Consider the following 24,356-nt stretch of genomic DNA (forward strand, 5'->3'; position numbering starts at 1 on the left):
AGTAGTTTAAGGAGGATTGGGGAGGGAATTGGGCATTTCTGCTGGAAAGAAATACTGGAGATGAAGGGAGATACGCACTCACGTGGAGAGGACAGGGAAGGTGAGAGGAGAGGAAATGACTGATCCTGATTCTTTAGTGCAGGTGTTTATTTTCAGGTGGTTAGGGCAGAAAGACTGCTGTGTGCATTGTGTTCTTACCAGCTGTATCCAGCAGTGAAGGCTTTGTAAGGCTTGGGAAGAGTGAGGAGTGCCTCCCTCCTCCTCAGCTACACCACAGCTGTTGCCATACACCACATGTTTGTGCAAAATAAAAAAGTAAACATGAAAATGTAGTCTCTGTAGGAATCATCTGTTTGTGCAAAACTGCTACCTACAATCAATTGCAGAATGAAGTTGATGCATAATTCTAGACACAACACACAAATAGCAACGAGTGGATTTCATCTTTTCTGTGGAATATGTGTAACATACCATACTTTATTAGGTTTTGATAGGATGTTAGTATTCTGCTAGTTCAGTACATCAAGTAATAGATATGCTGCTAAATTATCTTATGTTATTATGTTATTTTTCCTATGCTTTTATTAAAGAACAGAACTCTGTAAGAGTTCACCAAAAGCAGCTTGTATGTATAACTTCTCTCTAAGAACCTCTAGATTTTCTTCTGGTCTTCTAGAAATGTCTGACAAAGGATTTTAGAACAATTTCCTTAAGGTGTGTATTTTAAAAATTTGTATTGAGGGTTTTTGTTGTTACTGTTATCATCTTTGGTTCACTTCCAGAGGTTTTGAAACAACATTCTTGGATATAGAAGTAACAGACTAAAGATGATGTTGAATTTAAGTATAATCCTGGGCTATGAATTCTAGATCACTTGCCTTAGTGCTAAGTCAGCTTCAGAGCCTCCATTTTCTTGCTTCACTCATGTTCCCTCACAGGGCTTTGTCTCCTCTGTTAGACCAATTTGACTGTCAGTGCAGCTGCCCTCTGAGCACCATCTGTGAAATGACCCAGCCCATGAGCCTCCCAAATGAAAGTGCACTTTGGCAGGCAATGTAAACCTTTGTTCTGGTTTAAACTGTAACCTTATGGTTGCATATGTCTGAACTGGCATAACGCTGGGCATAGGGTCTGTTTGAAGAGTTGTAAGGCTTTATAACAGTTTTCTGACAAGGTGTCAGTGACATACTGCTCTAATTTCTTGTCTTTTTGTGGGATGAGTTATATAGCTAAATATCTTTCTTTCAGATGTTCACACAGGCCGTACTGTATTTAGTTACTATTCTCTGTTTATCACCAGAAAATAAATTCCACTTGCATAAACTGTCAGTCTGCCCAAGCCAAAACTTTATGGTGTGTTACTTGGGAGGCAGGAAGAATCATGCTAAGTTCCATGGGGCTTAATGGCTCTTTTGAGGTGGGTTTTTCCCTCACTGTGGTAGGTGGAAATTGAAAAACAATATTGTTTTGTCGTACTGAACAGGGAAAAGAGTTTTATATTCAAGGTCTTTTTATTCAAGTGGGAAACCTCCCATGACAGATTTCTCTCCTCTCCCTTCCATTACTGTGAAAATGAAATTGGATGATTGATATAAACCCACTATAATTGTTACTTAACCTGTTTTGAGAAGGAATCTATGCATTTTTCAGCAATCCTTGAAGCATTTGTGGATTTCAACTCAAAAAGAATGTCAGTTCAAAATAGGGAGGATATTTGACCATCTTGTTTTTCTTATCTGTTTTTTTTTTTTTTTTTCCCCAGTTATTTGTAGTAGATGTCCAGACTGGTCAAATTACCAAGATTCCTATCCTGAAGGATCGTGAGCCTGGCATGGTGAACCAGCAGGGATGTGGCATTCATGCCATTGAGATCAACCCCTCGAGGACCCTCCTGGCCACAGGTGGAGACAACCCCAACAGTCTTGCAATTTATCGTCTGCCTACACTTGATCCTGTCTGTGTGGGAGATGTAAGTGGGAGTATCTGGGGAAAATTTATTCTCTCACTTAAAAAGTTACCATTTTGAAGTGTGTTTGATCAGAGCAAGGTTAATATTTAGGAGCCTTGTAAGGAAGTAAAGTTCTGAAAACATTTCTGATTGAGTTGTCATTTCTGTTGTGGTATCTTAAATATAATTGAGTACTCAAACATGTGAGTGGATTTTCAGGGCTTTGGGTCAGATTTCTTCATCACCTTCATTCAGGTCTACTTTAGCTTACTTTTCAGCACGAAAAATGTAACAAAATCCTAAGTATTAAAGTCTAACTGTGGTGATGAGCTCTGAAACTATTTATAGTGAAAAAGCTCTTTTGAGAAATGAAAAATATGTTGCAAGTTTTTAATTTTTTCCCCTTATCCCAGTGCAGCTTCTGGATGTATTATTCCAGAGATGGAACTTGGTGTTGAAGATTAGTTCTGACCTTGTGGCTTGTGGCAGTTTGATATAAACTGGTACTGGTTTTATTTCTGAAACATTCTGAGGCCTTTTTAAAACAACCAGTCTTTAAAAAAACAGGCTGGAGGATATAGTGGTGTCCTGTGAGTCCTTCTCTCTCATTTCTCCTTTTTATTCAGAATTTCATGTAGTGTTAACTGCAACAGCAGAGGTCAGGTCAGAGTTTCTGCAGCAGCAGATAACCAGCTGGAGCAAGACTTGACTGAAAATTTGCGTGACTTGCTCTTAATTTTTGTCACTTTTTAGCTTTTTAAACAAAACTAGAGTCTTATGGTCCTTTTTTCCCCCCACAGGTTTCTCACACACTAAAGAAAAGAGTCTTGAAAGATGAATCTTAGGTCATGCATTGTAAACATAAGATTTTGGTTACTTTTTATAGTAGGATATGTGTTAGAAGAAAAAAATCCTAACAAATAGATACTTTACAGAAGAATGCTGCTTTCAGAATAGAAAATGTGAGAATTCTGGAAATTCTTAGAATTTAGATGAATTTTTTCTTGGTCAGAGGCCTGTTTTTCCAAGACCTGTTTTTTCTTTATTAATTGCACACTTCAAAACCCGAAAAGGTAAAATTACTGCTAGGTACTTGAAGTGTTCCAGCTTGATACTGGAATCTTATCTGTATACTTTTAATGTAGGTCTGTCCTTCTGAGCTTGTACTAAAAATTGAAGTGAAGAATACTTGTCTGCTTTGAGACTGCTCTTGAGTAAAATGGCACAGAAAAATCTGTCTTTCTTCTTTTAGGATGGACACAAGGACTGGATTTTTTCAATTGCATGGATCAGTGATACTATGGCTGTTTCTGGTAAAATCATGTTTTTTCTCTTGAGTTTTTTTTTTTTTTTTTTTTTTTTGTTTACTTGTGTTTTAAGCTTTCCTTCTCTCTGAATGTTCTAGTGATGCACAGTATTTGATAAGTGTTAGGAAAGCATCTCTGTGGGGGCATTTAAACACTTCCGGGACTTAGTACAGTGCTTCATTTTATTTTGTTGTTGGGCCTTAGTCTAGATCTGATTTTCCTAGTATTAGAATATTATTGTGTTTCTAGTGAAGGGGATGTTTGAACACAATGAGTTACAGGAAAAGATTCCACATAAGAGGAGTAATTTCAAGAGGGATATTGGTTATTGGTTAATAACTTCAGAACACTTGAGATCAATATCAGTTTCCTGAAGTCATGTGAAAGAGTAATTAATGAGAACTCAGATTGTTTCATCAAGCTCTCAGTACAGTTCTTTGTGTATGTGTATATGTATATATGCACTTACACTATGGCAGTCAATACAGAAGGCTGTAATAGAGAAACTCAGTTAATGACTTTTTGGTGACTAGTTGGATAATCAATGTAACTTCATTAAGAATTGCTTAGGTAAAGGCAAAAATAGTAAAGTTTTGTTGCATTAATTCAGCAGTTTACTGCCTTTCTGTGCTGAAAAGGTGTACTGTTCTGCACTCAGAGTTGTCAAACTGCAGGTGAGAGAAAATCATAATAGTCTTACATAAAAGTCACATGTTTGAATTGGTTTAGTTTAGTAGGATTTTTCTTCCAAATCCAAAAAGCTAATTCTGGAATTTCATTTTTGAATTTAATATAAAACTTGATCCTGCAAGTCTCTACCCTAAATATGTACAGCAGTTCCCTCACATTCAAGCTAGTAAGCTTGAAGAGAACAGCACAGATGATTACAGGTGTCCAGGGGAAAGATAAGGGCCTGATAGATTGCATAGCATGTGAGATGGAACTGATGGAAAGGTCAGGGGTGGATGTGTGAGTGGAAGTGTTCTCTACTGCCATATTCTCTGCTGTGGTGCTTATAGCAGGCTGGATGTAGGTTCCAGTCTGCACATCTCAGACACCAGGGAAAACTCATTGAAAGCAATTAGCTTTCTAAACTGAATTCTTTAGAACTCACTGACAACCCTAATTAAGAGTGAAAAAAAGACAACTAACTTCTGATATGGCATTAATTGTACAGATTTCAATTACATCTGTATCTGAAAGTGTTAAGCAGAAATACTTGAACTCCACTCCAGACATTGAGGATATAGCAAGTATTTTTATGGCAAAAGGCTTCAGATGAGATGAATAATTCCCAGGATGGCATGAGCTTATGGTAGCAAATGATACTCTGCTTGGCTTCAGGACTAACCAGTTGAACAACATACATGGACTTTTTCCCCTGCCAGGGCTATTAAAAGGGACAGCTTCCTCCGAAAGTATGTCAAGATGTTTAGAAATTTTACTGATGAGTATTCAGCCTCCATAACAAACAAGATTAGGTGCAATTAAAACCAATGGCATGTGATGGAGTGGCAAGATGTTGTGCTGCTGGATGCAAGTGCCATTAGGATGCTCCTTTTTTGTATTTTTCTCTGGTAGATGATAGTGGCAGATGCCTGAATCTGTCTGTGAGGGGGCAAAGCCACCTCTGCTGTGCTGGACCACTCCTGTTGCAACAAGATGTTTTGCTTTACTGTCTTTGCAGCTTTTCCCCTATGAGATAGCAAAGCTGATAAGTTTAAGAACCTCATATAGATATATAGCTTTTCTGGCATCTCCATTATGAATTTCTTTTGACAGAATTTTTCACTTTATATAAAGAAATTGAGGTACCTGTCAAATCTGTCAGAGCTGACTTAGATGGAAGTGAGTTGTCTGAACGCCAGAAGAGATGTGTATAAGGTCTTGGATTAAGTCTGTATTGATCGGTGAACCAGAGGCATTCAGCTTTCTTGATCCAGTGTTCTTAACATTAGTGATTCATATCTTAGATGAATGTCTTCCAATTTAGTAGAAAAATAAAATGAGTTATTGTCTGTTTAAGCTAAGTTACATTCTTTAAGAAAGAAGTGGCACAGGTTTTAGTGAAATAATTTTTCTGATAGATTTAATCCAAAGTGGTACAACTGTGATTAGAAATAAATGTTTGTGTTCAGCTCACAAATTACTGTGTACTCAGCCGTAAGCATACTGACAGAAATCAAGTAAACCCAAATTGGCATAAACCCAGCTGAGGTTTTTGTGGAGATATTTTGCATTGGTTTAACAGACTGGTTTACCAAAGCTGAGAGTGACAGGCTCAGGCTGAAGCTATATTGTTCAGTCACTTCTGAGTTCATTCTGTATATGAGATGATGATTGTTGCACAGGGTTGTGGGTTTTGATGCATCCTAATTAGTTTAAAAATATATGAGATGGTCTGGCTGCTTGGAAACCATAGAGACAGCTGACAGTGAGTTCATAACATTCTGAACTTTACAGCTCAGTAAAATCATCCTTTTGTTAATATATGGGCACTAACAGCATGTTCTGTTAGATTAAACTAAGAGTATCCTTTTTTTCAGACCCTATTGATTAATCCTTTTCTTAGAAAAGAGGAGTTCTGTATATGTGGAATGGACTATTCATGTGTGGACTATTCATCAGGTTCCCGGGATGGTTCGATGGGTCTCTGGGAAGTCACAGAGGATGTGTTATCCAAAAGTGATGCCAGGCACAATCTCTCTCAAGTTCCTGTCTATGCCCACATAACACACAGCGCTCTGAAGGATATCCCCAAGGAGAACACCAATCCTGACAATTGCAAAGTCCGAGCATTGGCTTTCAACAATAAGAACAAGGTCAGTAAGACAAGGAAAACAGTTGAGAAGTCCTAAAACTGTCCCTGTGTATAGGAAAAACTAAAAAGTTAGCTAAATAGAATATGCCAGAGTAGCAAGTTAATATATTTTTCTCTGATTATTTTGCATCCTTGTCTTTTGAGGCAGTGGTTTTAATCCGCAATGTCTGCTTCTGCCCCAAGTGAATGGAGGAGTCCAGAAGGGAAAAAAAAACAACTCCAGACATTTTAGAAGGCCAAGTTTTCCTGTGGGTTTGATTTTAGATTTGCATCCTAAGCAGGGGAGTAAAGAAATATTTACAAGAAGCCAAGAAAGCACCAAAACATCTCTTGCAGTTTGAATCCCATTCTTTAGTGCTCTTTCTGCTTTCCTTCACATTCTGTGAAGACCAGCTAACATTTAACAGTTCCTGTTTCAATGGCTGAATCCTTTCTGTATTGCTCAGCAGATGAGGTGACTGACTCACAGGGCAGGCACTAGCGCATGCTTTGGGGTTATTTTGGTTGGTTGGTATTTGACAAACAGTAAAGGTCAATCTCCCCCATCCTGATCTCCTGTTATTACTAGTGGGTGTAGCAATTCATCCTTTACCACTTTTTTTTTCCCCTCCTGCACTCAAAGAACAGAAGAGGTCTGAAGCAAAGGTGGGAGTGGTGTCTGAAGCACAGTGATCCTGTAGGCTTTATTTTTCACAATAGCTGTTAGCTACTCCTCCATGATTGAAACTTGATGTAACTTTTTCAGTAGAGCAGTGCCTGAAACTTCCTTGAGGGTTAGAATCAGTGTGAGACCTGCTGAAGAGAATTGTCAACTCTAGATTGTACTGTCTCATAATTCATTATTTGATTGCCTAGCAAAATTTATAGTTTTTAAAGTTATTATTTACTCTTTTGCTAATTTAGATTCTACTTGACACCTGAAGTACTGTATACCATTCTATGAAGATCAGTATAAAATAAAAATTATCTTGATAGAGCCTTTCCAGGATTATGGATGAATTCAATCCAGACTCTGCAGCCTGCCTAGATTAGAGTATGAGTTTGTAAGGATAGCTACAATACAGAAACTAACTCTCTTCTTTTTATTTTCCTTCTAATAGGAGTTGGGAGCTGTGTCCCTGGATGGGTATTTTCATCTTTGGAAAGCAGAGCACACGCTGTCAAAGGTGCTTTTCTGTTTGTTGGAGTTAAACTTCAAAAACTGCAAGCAGTTAAGGCTGTTCACTATTCTTGATTTCCTTCGAATACTTGAAGCGCAGCAGTGTTTGTAAAACACTTTAAAGTTCTCTGTAAAATGAAATGTCCTGAAATTTGAAGCTTGAAGAGGAGAGAAGCTCCACACTTCCCTTAATTGAGAGGACAGGAAGCATTCTTAACTTTCTGCTAGTTTTGGGTTAGCTGAAGTGAAATGTTGCATGGAGTACGGTGGATACTTGATCAGTAGAATTCATAAAGGAAGTTGCACTTATTTAAGTGTAATGGCAAATCACACCCAGTGAATGTGATATGCTTTTTCAGCTGAGAGCTGAAGTTGCTGTGCACCTGCTAAAGATATAGCAGCAGCTTAGAAGGATCTAAAACAATTTATTGAAATGTCTATTTTTCTTTGCTTTGGCCTTTATTGTCTCAGTTTGCTTCAGATAAGGCATGCCATTGCTTTCAGGTTTTTTCCTTCTGGGTCTTATTTTTCACCTGCATTTTGTGTTTTATTTCCTTGCAGCTTCCTAGAACATAGTTTACAAAACTGTTTTGTTAAGACCTTCATCTTTTCTTGTAACAGGTTGATTTTTATTTTTTCTCTTTCCAGTTACTTTCCACAAAGTTGCCATACTGCAGGGAGAACGTGTGTTTGGCTTATGGTCAGGAGTGGTCAGTGTATGCAGTAGGATCACAGGCACATGTCTCTTTTCTGGATCCAAGGCAGCCTTCTCACAATGTTAAATCCGTCTGTTCCAAAGAACGAGGCAGCGGTAAGAAACCTGTGAAAGGTGCTTCAAATGGTTTGCTTGCAGAAGTAGCTGTTAAAACTGTAGTCAGTCAAGCTTCTAATGCACAGGAAGCACTTTTTAGTGATTGGCTAAATAATTAGCAGTGTATGTATAGATTTGGGTTTGTGACAGTATACCTGGAGCAACCAACAAACCAAATGTGACCAGCTCTGAAATCTAATGAAGGGCAACATCACTGCCATTAGGAGCAACTCAATCGTAAACCATCCAGATATTACTGAACTTTCAAAAGTGTGCATTTTTACTTCTGTGTATTTTTTACTGGCTCTTATTCTATTTTTTATCATCTCAAAGCAAATGTAGTCTTCTAACCACTATCTATACTGTTCTTGCATTCTTCTCTATAAATTAGAAAAAAGGTATGTTTTCTGCTTTGTGCTACCTTATTGGGAGTATGTGCTGTGAGGGAAAGCTTGCTTTGTAATTTTAAAGCCATGACTGAGGCTCCTGATTTTCTGTGTGATTTGAATGCTATTTCCTTTTCTCATGCATGCAGTATGTCCAGTTGAACCTTATACCAGGGCCAGGCCTGAGGGCTTGCAGAGTGCATGGCCCCATAAAGGTCTCTCCCTATTTTTTTACTATCACGCATGAGAAGGCACAGTGAGTGCTATATTAATCCCAGACCAGTAAGTTGCAGTCCTTACTTAGCTTGTCTCTGGGCTTCCATCTCTTCTTCAAGCAGATTACCAGAGGAGGACGTATGTCGGCAAAGATTGGAAAGTTTTATTTATGCAGTTACTGAGCGGTGTTGGCCAGATCAGTGTCAGGGTCTGCTGCTTTCAGTTATGGGAGAAGTATGTATAATGTCAGGAGAAATCACCTGAACATCTTACCAGCAAGACTGCTTGTCCTCACTTGCTGTTAGTGAGGATTCTCTCCAGGTCCTCACCCAGACACTGCAGTGTGGTGCCCAGTGGTGGCTGCTGCCTGAAACCTGCCTCAAGATGTGATCTTTCATATTGGGGAATAATATGTGTAGGGAATACTTCGAGGGGTTTCTCCAGTTCATGTCTGGAGAAAGCCTTTGTTCAGGGCTGTTTTCTCTTCTGCAGAGTAGGTGCATCTTTTTATTTGGCATGGTGGTGGAGGCACATAAATAAAAGTAATTTCCAAGATACTGAGTGTTTCCACTTTATATTGATCTCCCTGGGACTTGGAGTGGTGTAGCACCTTTAGAAAACAGGGTCTTTATTGATCTGTGGACTAAAATCTGATTTCAAGTGCTTTGCAGTGGTACCTGAAGGTGCTTTAAGTTTCCAAATGCACCTGCTGAATGTGGTGAGTCCATGTTAACTTCAGTTCACTTGTGTTGTATACAAAAGCAGGTCACAGAGAGGTGGTGGCTCAGTAAGGCTGGAGCTGGGGCTGGCTTTCCTCTGCTGTGACCCTGTTTACACAGGAAAGCAATGAACGCTTTTTCGTACATCTTGTAAATGTTGCTTTTCATAGCAGCGGTAAAGGGAAATGTGCACTTTGGACAGTAGCACTTGATCCACAGAAGCAATTGCTCTCTGCTTGACTGGCCTGCAGAGCCATGTTATGTGCCCTGTCCTTTGTGTCCTGAAGGCAGCAGACAGAGCTTGTACGGCACAGACTCTGTGATTTCTTGTTTAGGACATTACACTACATCTTCATTTCTTTCTGGGATCTGTAGACCATTCCTGCAGCATGGGAGTGAGGTTCAATATACTTACCTAAATTACCTAGGTCCACAGGTGGTAGTGGGCTGGGAGTATAGAACTTACTGTGATAGGTTCTAGGCATGGGCTGTACTTTTAGCTTGATGGGAATGATTAATCTGAGGTACTTCAGCCCCTTAGGAGACAATCTGAAATGCTGTTTTTGAAAGCCTATTCTAAATACCTTCTCAGTAGTGGGTACATCATGGATTTCTTCAGTAAATTTCTTTGGTTAGAGAAAGATCCACAGTTCTTCTGCATTTTATAGCTTTCTATGAATACATTTAATTGAAAAGTAAATGCCATCTGCCTTGATACTCCATCACCTGTTTGTGAAGTAAGTGTTCTCCTGATGGCTTGTCCAGATCACTTCTTGGAGCAAAAATAAGAGTAGGTCCATTCTTGTGCCTTCCTTCTCTTATCCAAGTGACTGCTCTTGCTGACTTCAGAGGGCTTAAAGCTTTCTGTGTGTCTTTGCCAGAGCCAGATCTGCGTGATAGAGGTGGGGGGAAGGTCTTCTGCTGTCTTAAGTGCATTTGTAGCTCTCTGAATTAAAGTGGAGATTGTTATATGAATCTTCAGTAGAGAGGCACTGGTTTCCCACCTATTAAGCTCACAGCCAAGACTTCACCCCATATCTGGAGCAGGACAATGTGGCCTTGCCTTGTTCTAAGTCATCACGAATGCTGGTGGCTGTGGATGTCACATCCAGTGGCAGAGGCAGAAGGATGAGGACATATTTCTTGTTAGGACTTGATACAGAGGGGAAGAGGAAACTCCCTGATTGCATCCGCAGCTCCCGGTTGTCAGCTGTCACATGCACTGCTGGGAATAGTCCAAGATGATACAAGTTCTGTGGCATTCAGCCCTGCTTGGTGTGGTGACAACACTTGGCATGTGAATGTAGCTGACATAACTCATGTATTTCCTTTCCTGTTTGAATGCTTGTTTAGGCTGTAATTCAGTGGTACTCTAAAGAGAGCCTAAAAAGCCCTAGGGTTTATAACCTGGCATTCTGTCAAGAAGGAAGGAGAAGTGTAGATGTGGTGGAGTTTAACCTGCGTGGAAGAGTTGTTTGGAGTAGAGTGGCTACACAGAACAGTATTTGCACAATAAATGGAGATAACAGGATGTTTTGCAGGTTGAAAATTCTTGCATTCAGAATTCTCCCCTAGTTCCAAGGGATCCTTGATTAGCTGAGACTTCAAATTTAGATTTTGTGAGAACAAAATGTACATTCTGTTCAATGTAATGGAATAACTGAATTGTGCTAATGTTTAGTTTGAACTGTACCTTCCTGTGTACTGGTGGAACATAGTGTTGTTTAGATGGCAAGAGTCCTGTTCTGTTTTCTTTCCTGGCTAAAGTGCTAAAAATGCCAGCTGCTAAAAATCAGGTGTGCTTTGAGAATATTTGAGTGGAGACAGATCAGGCTCATTAATAGTTCTGAAGGTATCTTATCAGCAAAGTGACTGGTGATTATTATGGTTACACTTGCTTACAGCTAGCCTGTTGATCAGCACAATGCACTTGGTGGCAGCTGGGACTTTCTTTTCTCAGATGGTAATTTACTGCAGGTTAGCAGGTAGTTAGGGTGTGAACTCGTGGAGGAAAACAGCATGATGTTCTTCCCTCTGTCTGCTGCTACGTACTCACTCTTGGTGTGTTCACTTAAGGGCTTGTGCAGATAGAGCAAAGGTTCTCTGGACCCTAACTGGCTGGCAGACCTGAGGACTGGTGAGGATGATGCTTCTTATTATGAACCATTGGTGTAGCTGATGGTCTCAAGGAAGTAGGGTAGTCACGTATGCTATCAAAGCTGTGGTTTCAATAGCATCAGTGGGATTTGTCTGCACTGCTCTGTAGCGGTGGGAAAACTTGTGTGTTTTGGAGAATACTAGTAGTTAATATTAGACATGAAGCAACAGCACTACAGAGCCAAAGCATCCCTGTTCCTTACTGCACTGTCCATCTCTTCTCTGTTTGACAGGTATCCGCTCGGTGAGCTTCTACGAGCACATCATCACTGTGGGGACAGGGCAAGGGTCCTTGTTGTTCTATGATATCAGAGCCCAGAGGTTCCTGGAAGAAAAGCCCCCCCGTGCCTGCTATGGACAGAAGCAGAAATTAGGAGGAAGTGAAATTTTGAAGTTGACTACTGGGAAAGGCTGGCTGGTAGGTAGTTTGTAGCTGTGATAGAGGTGGGGGAAGTAGACCCATTATATAGGAGTGGCACAGAGCATGAGCCAGTTCTCTTTGGACCCGTTGTGTGAAATGTGTCTCAGTCAAACAGTATTCATGTAACTGGTAACTAAAACTGAAGAGCAAGAAGTGCTGCAGAATTGCTTTCTACGAAAGCTTTATGAAAAGGTACTGAAGGTTATTTGCTTGAGTGTAAGGCATAGTGATTACAGTTCTTATGCACTGATTCATAAATGAACTAGATTTTATATCTTTGGATTTTCGAGTGTAATCTAACTTGTAGTTTTCAGAACCTCAAACAGAAAATAAATTGTCTTTCTTTAAAGCCATGGTAATCTAATGTGGTACTTTTAATTGTTCGCAGTTTTAGAAACTGTGGCTTCCTGAGGTAATGCCTTGGCGGGTGCTTGAATTTGGTTTCCTGTATGTTATCAAAAAGCAGTTAATGACTTTGTTTTACTTAGCTCTATTACCTTTTGTTGTATCAGTGCATGTCCCCTCACCTCCCTGTTCTAATGTTTGACCTAAATGTTCTCAGAAAAAGGTTCAGGACAACTCAGGTATCTTTTAGTTGACTTTTATGAATGCGCTGCTTAGATTGTTAAGAGAAAATACCCCTTTTTAGGCTCTGGAAGCTACCTAATGCTTTTGTGAAACAGGGTTTTGGGTTTTTTTGGCAACAATAACAATCTAAACTTTCCCTTAACAGAATCATGATGAAACCTGGAGGAATTATTTTTCTGACATAAATTACTTCCCAAATGCTGTTTACACCCACTGCTACGACTCGTCTGGAATGAAACTGTTTGTGGCAGGAGGCCCTCTTCCATCAGGACTTCATGGGAATTATGCCGGTCTCTGGAGCTAATGATAACTCTTCATTCTGATGCTGATCTTAACACAGATTTCCACTTTTCATTTTTTAAACAACAAAATTGTGTGATGCCATTGATTCCTGATTTAAACACGTTATTTTTTGGCAGAGTTTTCTGTTGGTCTCCAACAGTTTTGTACATCTTTTTCAACTAGTTTTTTGCTTTAACCTCCTTGATCCTTTATATGGAGGGGTTTTGAAATCCTTTTTTATTGTATTTACTCCAAATGACTCTTCCCTCCATTTAGGCTGGCTTGGCCATGTGTCCCCTCCTCTACTTTGCTGTGAGGTAGGATTTCTTTCTTATAGAGTGGTTGCTCCTGAGCTTTCTGTGAAAGTCTTGGGGCTGCATGTGTGCAGGTACTTTGTGTCAGTTACATTACCTGGAGTGAGGACTACTTGTAATTAAAAGCTATGAAAAATATTTATAAGAGATAAGCTACTACTTTATCTGGAGAGTCTGGCCCTGGCCTGGGCTGATCATATTTTTTAAAAGTACAAGTCTAATGACACTGTTTTTACATAGAGGGATATGGTAATTTTAAGCTGTACTAACTGGAGCCCAGGGATGGATTCCTTAGGGGTATTGCCCATCAAATCCAAAGTGCAGGAGTTTTTAAAAATGCATTTGTGTTTGAATGGTAGTTTTCAGCAGTGCTCAGAGCAAATATTGGTCTGTTTCTTCACTGCCCGTCCCAGGTATTGGCTTGCACAACTGGAGTTTGTATAGGCTGTTCTGCAGCATGGCTGTTGCAGGGTGACATTACACTGAGGGCTGCAGAGATGCTGAGAGGAAATGGAGGCTAGTTATTCAAAATGAACTAAATCTATCTGTTCTCCAGATGAAATATGGTTTCTAAGTATGCTTGTTAGGGTAGCTTATAATCTCTTCATAAACTGCCTAAAACCTCGGACCTTTTTTATCCCAGGTTGTGGAAATTTTTCCCCTTTTTGCTGTTCTGGTTGGCCATCTGCTCAAAGAAGCCAATGGAATAAATAAACTATTTTTTTCACCCAGACTAAAGAGTGCATCTCAGACTTTACTAATGCAAGTGAGCAGCTTTCTGGATAGGAGGGTATCTTGGTGTTCCCTCACTTTGTGCTAGCATATGCTGTAGGAGAGGCTCAGGCTTTTCCAGAATCCCCTGCTGCCTTCTGTGTTCAGACTCCCTCCAACTTCACCTGGCACTGGGAGGGGAGAACAGGTCGAGTGCCCTTCAGGTCCAGCTGTGAAGTGTGTGCCTCCCAGGGTGATGGTCTTACACAATACTCAGCTAAAATGCAAGACTCCAAGGTGTTCCTCCTTTTGGCAGGCACCAGACTCTCAGCTTATTAGTGATGCCTCTGTTCTCTGCTGGAATTAATGCCTTTCCCCTGCCATTGGTGGAGCAAAGTGTGCCTGTGCCTCAGAGCTTTGGTGCCACATGAACAGTTGATTGGAACTGAGAGGAAAGACGAGGCCGGGACATGCTCTGTTCTCCCATCTCTGTGAGAGATCATAGCTACCACTGCAGTTCCTGCCCACAGTCCAGAGCTAATCTGCATTTATCTTTACAGTCTCTCTCATCTTCAAACTAGTATCTTCATCAGTAATAACACCAAGCAGTCAGCATCAGGCTTAAGTTCCAGCTGGTATGGAGACCTGGATGGAAATTCTACAAGGAATGTGCAGGTCCCTCTCATTGGGGTGGAAATCCTGGCAAGAGAAGAACTCTCTCCCAGGTGTGCACCTATCCCAGAAGTATAACTAGCACTGAGCATTAACACAGGTGCTTCACAAGCAGATCTTCCAGTGTTTGATAATACCATTGTGGCCTGGTTGCATCAGTTCAAGGTACTGTGTGTATGGCTAGACAGGCTTTTCTCTGAAAAGGTAAAATTATATACCATGAGGTAGCTGCTTTGGCTATTTTAGGGGCTTAGAAAAGTGGAAATATATGAAGAAAAACAAGTCTTGGAGAAGAATGGCAGGATTTGTGTCCTTACAGCTACTGGGTAAGATAATTCTGTCACAAGAAATACGTTCTGCTTTGGTTTGTTTGCTTGTTTTTTAAATTTGGTTTGGTTTGAAGTTTTTTGCTTTGTATTTTTAAAGAACTTACACACTTGAGTCTACCTGAGTGTCCTCCAGTTCTGCTGAAGCAACAGGTAATATCTGGGCATTTAGTATCAGCAGTACCAAAGGGAGACTCCTGGTCTGGAAATTCTAGCCCTGGTGTTGGTCTGTTAATTGAAGCATATTTTAGGCCATGATAGCAGGAAAAAGAGTATGTGTATGGCCTTCAAACACAAAGGCTGATTTTTCTACAGTCCCTAGGTTACTGAAGAGGCACCACTGGAAATTGTCCCTCCCTACTGACTGTGATCTCCACAAGTACCTCAATATGTGCTCCTAAAGCCTGGTAATGTGAGTGCCCTTTTTCTCCTGCTTTTTCTTCATACAAGGCTTTGCACAATTCTCAGATTAATCTGGAAAATGATGTAAAATGTCTCAAGTCTCACATGTTTTTGTGTATTCTGTTTTCAGGGTGCTTTCTTGCAAAAATAACTTCTCATATTAAGCCATCCTTGTTCTGTATGAAAATCCCCACAAAAAAGCTAGGAACCAAACCAGATAGTGCTGCAAGCACACAAACAATTTGGACCAGAGATAACTTAATTTTTAGCTAGTTTCAGTGGTTTTAAATGCTTACAGTGATATAAAGTTTCAAAATATTTTTGTGGTTTGTCATACAAAACTTCTGTTCCAATCACTGTTAGAAAAGGAGGCATAGAAAGATGATGATGATATGCCAGTTGTCCAAAGATAAATAATAGGAGAAAAACTGAATTTTTTTTTACTTTGATTTTGTTGCCCTGTTAGGTTAGGTATCTGCTGATCATGGTTAGAAGTGAGTGGGTTTCCCATCCAAGCACAGGAATGGCTGCAGAACGGGGAGCTTCCAGGCTCTGCAGAGAGGCAAGTTGAGTACCTTACTGTTCAAAAGCCAGATACACCCCTGCAATGGAGTGAGCTCAGTCTGGTGACTGCACTTCAGTAGCTTCTTGAACAGCTTGCTGTGCGCTGCTGAGACCCATTGACATGCATATAATCAGACCATCTTATCTTTTCCACTGTTTCTTCAAGGTTTCCCTCCCTTGGTCTTTCCTGCTGAATGGTTTGTTTGAGGTTGCCTCCTCCAACCCAAATCACACCAGTCTTTGCTGTAGCAATATTGTCCTTGCAGAGGTGACCTCTATTGAGCAGGAACAGGCTTGCTGGCATTTTGTCAGCCTGTGCTCAAGACTTTCAATTTGCTTTAGTTTAACTCAGTATAAGTTAAAGGCTGGCTCAGACTGTTGAACAGGGCAATAGCCCTTGTACATGCTGGACTGAAATGATTACAGAGTAGCAGTCTATTCCACGTGGGCAACATACTCTGGTTTATCTCTCTTGAAGGAAAGAACTTTTAGCATAACATGCCTTCAGACTGCTTGTTATTGACTTCTCAGTCATGTGCAATCTTGTGTGCTACCAGTAAGTTTAGGAGACTACCATGTTAATTTAGGTATTTTTGGGTATTACATTTTCAGTATTCATGATAGGAAGTCAAACTAGTGACTCAGTGATGGGTTTCTTAATACGTAGCTTGTAAATACTGAGCAGCAACTCCTCAGTAAGCAACTCCTCAGTAACAGCTGGATGGTATGTCATGGGACATTACTGAGGAACCAGAAACTACTTTGCAGTATTGGCTCGAGCACAGTAACAAGGATTATGCTCACCCTCTTCACTAAACACCTTATTCCTGTAATTCCTCCAGGTTTCTCCCTTGTTCAGTCAAGACTTGTAGGGAGGATTGCTAGTGCTCTCCTCTGGTGCTATCTGGGATTGCAGTAAAGAAGCGAGTCCATTTGTTTGATTTCCTCATCAGTGCTGCTGGTGTTAGTTTGAGGTGAGTAAATTACCAAAGAAGAGTTGATAGTAGGTTTATGTTCCTAGTCTTAATTGTTCATTCTCCTCACAGATGCATTTTTAAGAACATTGCAAGAGTACCCAGTGATCTTGCTGTACTTAGTCTGTTCACAAAAGGTACACTCATATTGTGGGTGACTCTTGTGACTGTCTTCATGAGAGAAACTCCTGAATTGCAATAAGGGGTTTATATTTGCTGCCTCCATTTTAGGTCTTTGGCAGCTTTTTGTATCTTAAGGATTAAGATACTTGGGGATCATTCTCTTCCAGAATTTCATCCTATTCCTTCACCTGAGCACTTGCTTTGTCTATAGCTTGCAGATGAAAAATTAACAGATTAAATATATGATCCAGCTATGTTGAGTGGTGCTTTGCTGTCTTAATTTGTGCCACTTAGCTGAGAGGCATTTACAGGCCTTTTGAACTGCTGTGCCCTCACCTGGTGCAGGCATGAAACAAAGCAGGCTTGCCTAGACCCTTCATGAGGTCACTTGTTTGCTTAGTTTGCAAGAAACCAAGGACAGGTGGGCTGTCAGTTACTGCATGTGGGAAAGCAGCCGCATCTTTCAGCAACCAGGTGAGAGGTCTGTCTTTAGTGGTCTGTTACCCTTATTTTCAATAAATGCACTTTTCCAAGGTCTCTGATATCTTTTTACATAGCTTTTGCAATTGCTGCTATGACTGAATTACTGGACTGGGGTATAGCTTGTTCCTAAGGAAGTCTGTTGCAGAGCTGTGTATTATGCTGGTGGAGTTGATCCTCTGGCCAGCCCATGCTGAGCCAGGAACTCTTGAGCTACCAGGCACAAATTTTTTAGCCAAGTGAAAATCCCTGTATGCCCTGCTGGCCATGCCTCAGTCTGAGCCCATGGTATGACCTCAACTTAAAATGCATTTCTGAGTGTTACGGTGCCCTCAGTAACTTATTTAAAATTCTCAAGCAGACACCCCAGGACAAGGGAGAGTAGAAGAGAGAACACAGCCACATCTTGTGTGAGGTGCTCTCCTTTGTGCAAGAGCACTTTTTGTGGTGAGGATGGGCAAGGAACACCAGTAAAACAGTAAAAGGCAAACAGTGTTTGGTATGGCTCTCGGGACTCCTGAAGAATTTAAAAACTAGAGGGGATATGTAAATGCCTAATCAGAAACATCTCTGAGAGATTAAGTATATATCCCTAACATTCCTGTGTTATTTTAGCAACTCTGTTTTTATTACAATAACTGTGTGTTATTTTTCAAGGATAAAATTAGGAAGTATGTTTTTGCTTGTGAAGTTGGATTTTTTAATGAAAACCATGTGGTACTTGGCTAATTAAAAGAATGGTCTTGCAAAAAGGAATCTTCCCATTTTCTAACAGCCTGTCCCACTAATACCCTGCTGGGAGCAGTATGGTCTAAGAAAGTGCACACAGATTTAAAATGGAGTTGGCAGAGTTGGGAAAATGTGGGCTGTCTGACTGTTTCTATACCCAAAAAACTACCAACACTTGATTGTATACAAATTGCGGTTGCTGTACTGAAACTGAGAGGGTGTATAAAACCCCTTGCAACATACTGCAATGTCTTTAGTCCAAGATTCTTTTGAATTGATTCTTTTGCCTTCAGGACAAAAGATTTAAGAGTAAATACAGTGTTTTCTTAGGAACTGCTTTTCCAGATTCCCTTACTAAAAGGGAAAATTCAGGTGCTGAATCTTACAATCACATTAAACTTGTACTTTTTATTTGCCCATTCACCTGGTCTCTTTTCATTTTCAAGGCCTCCCACAGTCTCAGGGTATAAATCACTATGACTCATCCAAATAGTACCGAAATGGACCAACCAGAGGTTAATGTGCCTTCCTCTTCTGGTACCTTGATCTTTATAAAGTTATTAAACTTGTCACTGTCTTAGGGCTGGGTACATGCATTGTCTTTTTCTAAGATGTATGTGTTGAAATTGCAACAGGTTTGTACTGTTATTTGTGACTTGTTCCATTTGTGTTAGGTTGTGGTGTAGACAAATCAATGCGCTGGTTGGTCTTGGTATCAGTCTTGCCAGTGATGCCTGTCAGTCCTTGCTTTTATGTTCATGTGTAGATAAATGCTGGATCTTCCCCACTGCCTGTGGTGCATAAGATGCACAAAATACAAAAGGTGTTTTAAAATGTGCAGTGATCATAACTTGTTGCCTGAAGTTAGGATGTTCTACAGTGAACTGTTTTTAATATTTTTTCCCAAACATTTTTAATAAGATCCAAAGCCTTGAGGAAAAAAAAAAATCAGGACTTTCTGATACTTGATGGCTTTTGTTCTGAATCCAGGGTCTGATGTTTCTTAACAACTCCTCCAAATCCACTCATCTAACAGAGGCTTTCTCAGCTTGTTTCTGTCATGAGCTGTATCAGAAACAGCACTGAATCCTGAACTATCACAGAAGCTGTCAAACAAAGCAGTAACAGTTCTTTTCAAATATTACAGTGCACATTTTTTAACTGTAAGATAAACCTGTTCCAAGTTATTGATGCAACTTGCAAATGGAACACTGTGAAATTGCAGATAGTATGTGAAACCAGCCTGTCTGCACATGGGGCTCAGTGTTCTGTTACCTTGCAAATTGTTTCTCCTCTCTGAAAAGGTGTTTTTTGTTGTTGTTTTTTTCAACACAAAGACATTACATTTGGTTTAGTTTTCTAAAGATATATTTGTTTACAAACCTCAAACTGACATCTGGTATTTGGCCTGAGTTTCTAACTCTTGTTAATTTAGAAAATACAGTACAATTGATACATTGTCTCATAAGAGCATGGAAAGAGGAACATATATAGCTTCACTTGCTGTGGCCTTCCATGGACATGCCTATGCATAATTCACTGAATTACAGTACTGCACTCTGTTGATGCATGAGGTTACCTTTGTATTTAGAATCAGCACAATTAGTCATCAGTGTATTGACATTAATACATGGTGATGGAGCTCTAAGGTCTGTGTGATTTCTGTGCTAACAGTATCTGTTCTCTCTGTACTGCAGTGCAGACTTACTGTGGAGTTCTTTTTGCTTCATGCTAATTTCAGAGTTCCTTTAAATTCAGTGAGGTGCTGTTTTTAAGACAGTCACTTTTCTGAGTAGAACAAATGGATTTAACTTAGTTTTCTACTTTTAGCATCTTCCTCTTCTCCCATTTCTTCCTAGTTCACCTGTAGTGATGAGTTCAAAACTGTCTGCCTACTCTGAAAATCATCGAGTCATAATAAAAGAAAACCTGTAGCCCAGGGTGGCAAGATCACTCTGTGCTTTTACTGTAAACTTCTGTGGCTGGATGCCTGTCTTGCAAGTGGAGAGTCCGCCCCGCACAGTCTGAGAAGCTGAAAGCCTCTTGCACCCATATTGTTCAGTGGGTATCAGCAGATCAGGAAGTGGAGGTGCCCTGTGCCTTCACCCAGTGTGTTTATCAAAGTGATCTGTAGTGGTGTAGCCAGAGAACTGGCATCTTCAACTGCTACTCAAAGTCTTGATGAAATGTTTCATTCAGGGCAATACCAGGAGGGTGAGTTGCTGACTTGATCCCAGGTAAAGGCTTCCTCCAGAGATTTATTTTGGGGGGGGGGGGTGGAATTATAAAAGAGGAGGGATATGAGCAAAACAATAATCCTGTGCTCAAAAGAAAAAAGTTATTCTGATGTACTTTGGCCAGGAAGAATGACAAAGAGGTGAGCTGGCAATGGAATATTTGAAGGGTAGGCTTTGAGGGTTTGTGCCATCATGCCTTAGATCACTGCAAATTAGTTGCTCCCAGAGCTTTCAAAACTAGTGGTAATCCCTCTTCGGATGAGATGTGAAGATGGCATGCAGAAAAACCAGTTTCCCCAGTGGTCACTCAGTCTTCCCCTCAAACATTCAAGGTTACCAGTGCACTTGTCTCTGTTTTCATGAGTGACTATGACTAATGTGCTTCACAGCTGCCACCAGCACCCTCCACCTGCTTTGTGCAGGGATGATGGAGTGAAAGGGCCTTGTCTGCATTGTCCTCCACTTGGCTGGCTGTTGACAGTGCAGGGATGTAACAGGCCAGTTGTGATTTACAGCTTCAGCTGGTTGCTCTAGGCTTCTCTCACATTGCAGGTGTGATAGTGGGGCTGTTACAGAAAGAACTGGTTAAGTAACTTCTGGTGGGCTTTGTCCCTCTTGTTCAAATTGCTGTCTCCAGTGTCAGTCTCTTGTCCCAGCCTCACTCACATCATGTCACACTGCTGCTTGGGATTGAGCAAGTTCCCTGTTCTCTCATGGTGTACTAGTTCAGGTACCAAGTTCTGCAAAGCCTGGGGGCACCTGTTAGAGCCCTACAACACTTCTGCTGGCTTAGGCAGTGGTTTGCTGAACTAGGATCTTCCTCAGAGAGTCCTTATTCTTTTTACTCAGCTCTAGGTATCTTCTTGGACTGCCATATCCCTTTCAGTCCAAAAAGGTTTGCTCCAAAGTCACTCCTGTTCCATGGAATTGATTCCCGTACTGCTGGTTATTGCAATTCTGTGGCTTTTGTTTTTCTTGTTTTTATTCTGGGGTTCACTGCAAATGTACAAAACCATACTGACTTTCTCAACTCCTGAAAATAGTACAGGGGCCCATCCTGAGGCATCAGAATTACTTGTCTACTCTCAAGGTGCACAGAAATAAGGATCTCTTAGACAAACAAGGAAGAAACCAGCTGCATATACACAAGTAGAAAGGTATCTCTGAGTAGCTTAGGTGAGGGAGCAGCTAATGAATTTTAAATATAAAAGCAGTAATTGAGGGGGCTTTTTGTTTCTTCTAAAAAATTTCTTTAACAGAAAGTTAGGTGGTATTTTAAGCCAGTTGCTGGCTTAAGAAAGTAGCAAAGTAAACAGATTTTCTGTCCATCAGTGCAGAAAACTCCCAACTATAATGCAAAGTCAATCTCTGTTGCTCTTTTATTTGCAATGGACAAAGATTATCTGAAGACTGATTAAATGTGTTTCTTGCTCTTAATATGTAATCACCCACACAACAGTCCTTGCTGGTCTTTCCCAAGCACTATTCAACACTATCCCTATTTAAAAACAAAACAGGGACTGCATTGAGTAGTGGAACTTAATGAATTTCCTTGGTTTGAGAGAGACCCTGGAGATAAGAGTCCAGGTTCCATGTATTTTAAATGTAACTTAAAACCAGTGCAGCTATTCTCTCAGACCAGTGCAGCTTCCTACCTTTCCTTCCATTTACATGGGAATTTAAAAATAAACCAAGCAATACATGAGCCATTTGATGTCCTTGCAGGTGGAACATGTTTGTTTTTTTTTTTAATTTGAAGATTGAGATTTCTCTTGTGGAAGAACTCGTTCTGGATGCAAAAGCGTGGAGCTCAGATTACAGCTTTTCCCCCAGCTTGATTAAATGCAATTAAGTATTCTGGACTATTTTGAAGAAGACTGTGTAAAAGCTATGAAGGCATAGACTGGAACTGATAATTTTAAATTTTAGGTCATGTGTGTGTTGCTTGACTACATGGACAATGTAACAGTGATTTTTATAGATTGATTTCCATGTGTCAGTCACAAATAATTTGCTGTTTGGAGGAAAACTTTTAGTAGATACATTTCCAGATCAAATTATGAGCCTCTTTTCCCTCTTGCATTAACTGGGTTACTGTGTTCACATGCCAGAAAGATATTGCTCTTTGAAGAAGCATGTCAGTGTATGTGGCAATGCCCCATGCACTTTTTAAATACCTAGACCTGTACATTCTCATCTGAGTATACCATGCTGTATAACCATGCTGTAGTCTGACAAATGAATCTTTTACTACTGCCCTGTTACATAGATAATTGTAATTAACTGCAGTTTGTTTTTTTCCACTACTTGAAGTTGTGTGATCTGAAAATTGGTGAACAAAAAGTATTTGTGCATCTTACTATGGGTATCTCAAATAAAATGTATTTGTATAGTGTGTTGGTGTGGCTGATATTTTCCCTTATTTGCTAATACCCGATTGCAAGTAAATCCAGGGCAGTTTAAAAGCAAGTGGGCTTGGGTTTCTTACCACAGCAGTCCAGCCTCTGTGTGGACATGACTGATTCAGTGAAAACAAAGTGAACTGTTCTTTTTCCTCTGCCAGTGAGTGGATTGATAACATGACAGTAGAATCTCAGCTTGTTTTTGGTTTTTCATGGCTTAAACATTAGTCCTGGTTCTCTGTATAGCTGTAGCAATACTCATTACTTCCACAGGAGATTTATCTATTGGCAGAGTTGGGATTGTTACAACTTCAAAGCATCTCCTTCCTGTTCTCATCATTTGATACCTCATTTGCTCTGAGGCAAGAGTTTCCTTTCAACCACTTTATTTTTCTAAGAAGGACCTACCTCTTAGAAGTGTTGAACAGCACAGATAAATGTAGCTGGACAGTCAGATAAAGGACTACAGGTTTTAGGGAGATCTTGCATCCCAAAACTGTATCTGTAGCATTTCCACATATTTTCATTGCACAGGAGAGTGAGGCCTTCACACAGCTGTCCTATTTCACTGTCTATACCTGGTAAAGTTATTTTTTCAGAAGAGGAATGTCTGAGACGTCTAAGTTTTATGCTGGAGGTTAAAATTCTGTGCCTAAAATCAGCTTCTGCCTCCCTGTCTGCACCCTTGGCCTCATCCTGAGAGATGTTTCTCCTAGGTTCCATGATCATGGACAAGCTCAAGCTTTGTAAGTTAAGGTTTTTAAGGTAGGTGGGAGACCACATCTCCAGCTGTATCATCTCTGCTCCCCATAGTAGGTATTACTGATACTTGTGAATGCTTGAAGGGCAGACTTTAAGAAGATATAGGAACACTAAAATAGTCATTCTACTGAGCCTTCTAATCAAACTGTTTGAGAGATGCAAAGGAAAACCAAAACCTCTGGCCCTGGAGACATACAGAAAATGATGGGTTAGAGAGGGCTCTGGCAAGCAGGATTACTAACTCCCCACCAGCCTCAGATGCTCCATTGAGTACAGCATTCAGATGGTGTGGGGCCTGTTAGCTGACTTACAGGACCAAAGATAAGCTCACAAATTCCAAAGCTGTTGGTATTAATTGAGTTCCTCTTAAATGCATGTCCAGCTTAAATCTCAGCAATAAAAAGTCTAAATTGTGCCCAAGCAGCTAATTTTAGCATTAATCTCTTTTGTCCCATCACCTGTCTTGCAGGTTCCCGTGCTCTCCTATTCACAGTGCAGATGAATCAGTTTGTTTCCCTATGTAAGGCAGCTCACCATTTTTGGGGGAAGAGAAACATTTATCTGTTTCACAGTCGGTCTTCACACCTGCCAAAAGGTCTAGGTTGCCTCGGTGCTTTCTCACTGGCCATGCCATGCATATGCATGTATGGCCATTGTCATTCCTGTCCCTGGAACCAAAATGAGACCCACTGCACTCCTTGGCCTGGAGTCTGCAGCTGGTCTGTGGTGTTATCAACTGTGCCTTCACTGTATGCTACAAACATGTGGCAGTCGACATTACCCCTTTCAACACTCAATCTGCTGCCTGCCTCCAGCTTCAGCCCAGCTGCTGCAGGTTTCCTTGG

General features: G+C 40.5%; 1 protein-coding gene across 9 annotated transcripts in view; it reads left to right on the forward strand.

Annotated features, from left to right (window-relative positions):
- The window catches only part of DCAF12 (DDB1 and CUL4 associated factor 12), a 32,150-nt gene extending 9,408 nt beyond the window's left edge, over window positions 1-22,742 (forward strand). The window contains exons 3-12 of one of the 9 annotated variants that reach the window (XM_077172330.1): window positions 1,763-1,969; window positions 3,201-3,261; window positions 5,884-6,077; window positions 7,177-7,242; window positions 7,884-8,046; window positions 11,758-11,942; window positions 12,679-15,250; window positions 15,707-15,802; window positions 16,647-16,778; window positions 22,073-22,742. In XM_077172330.1, the coding sequence (XP_077028445.1) occupies window positions 1,763-1,969; window positions 3,201-3,261; window positions 5,884-6,077; window positions 7,177-7,242; window positions 7,884-8,046; window positions 11,758-11,942; window positions 12,679-12,837 (1,035 nt within the window). In that variant the 3' untranslated portion in view covers window positions 12,838-15,250; window positions 15,707-15,802; window positions 16,647-16,778; window positions 22,073-22,742. Of the gene's footprint in view, window positions 1-1,762; window positions 1,970-3,200; window positions 3,262-5,883; window positions 6,078-7,176; window positions 7,243-7,883; window positions 8,047-11,757; window positions 11,943-12,678; window positions 16,779-22,072 lie in introns of all 9 variants that reach the window. The other 8 variants (XM_077172332.1, XM_077172333.1, XM_077172328.1 and 5 more) reach the window with 8 other exon arrangements.
- Window positions 22,743-24,356: the final 1,614 nt, after the last annotated feature.

Source organism: Agelaius phoeniceus, chromosome Z, assembly GCF_051311805.1.
Source record: "Agelaius phoeniceus isolate bAgePho1 chromosome Z, bAgePho1.hap1, whole genome shotgun sequence".
Classification (NCBI taxonomy): Eukaryota; Metazoa; Chordata; class Aves; order Passeriformes; family Icteridae; genus Agelaius; species Agelaius phoeniceus.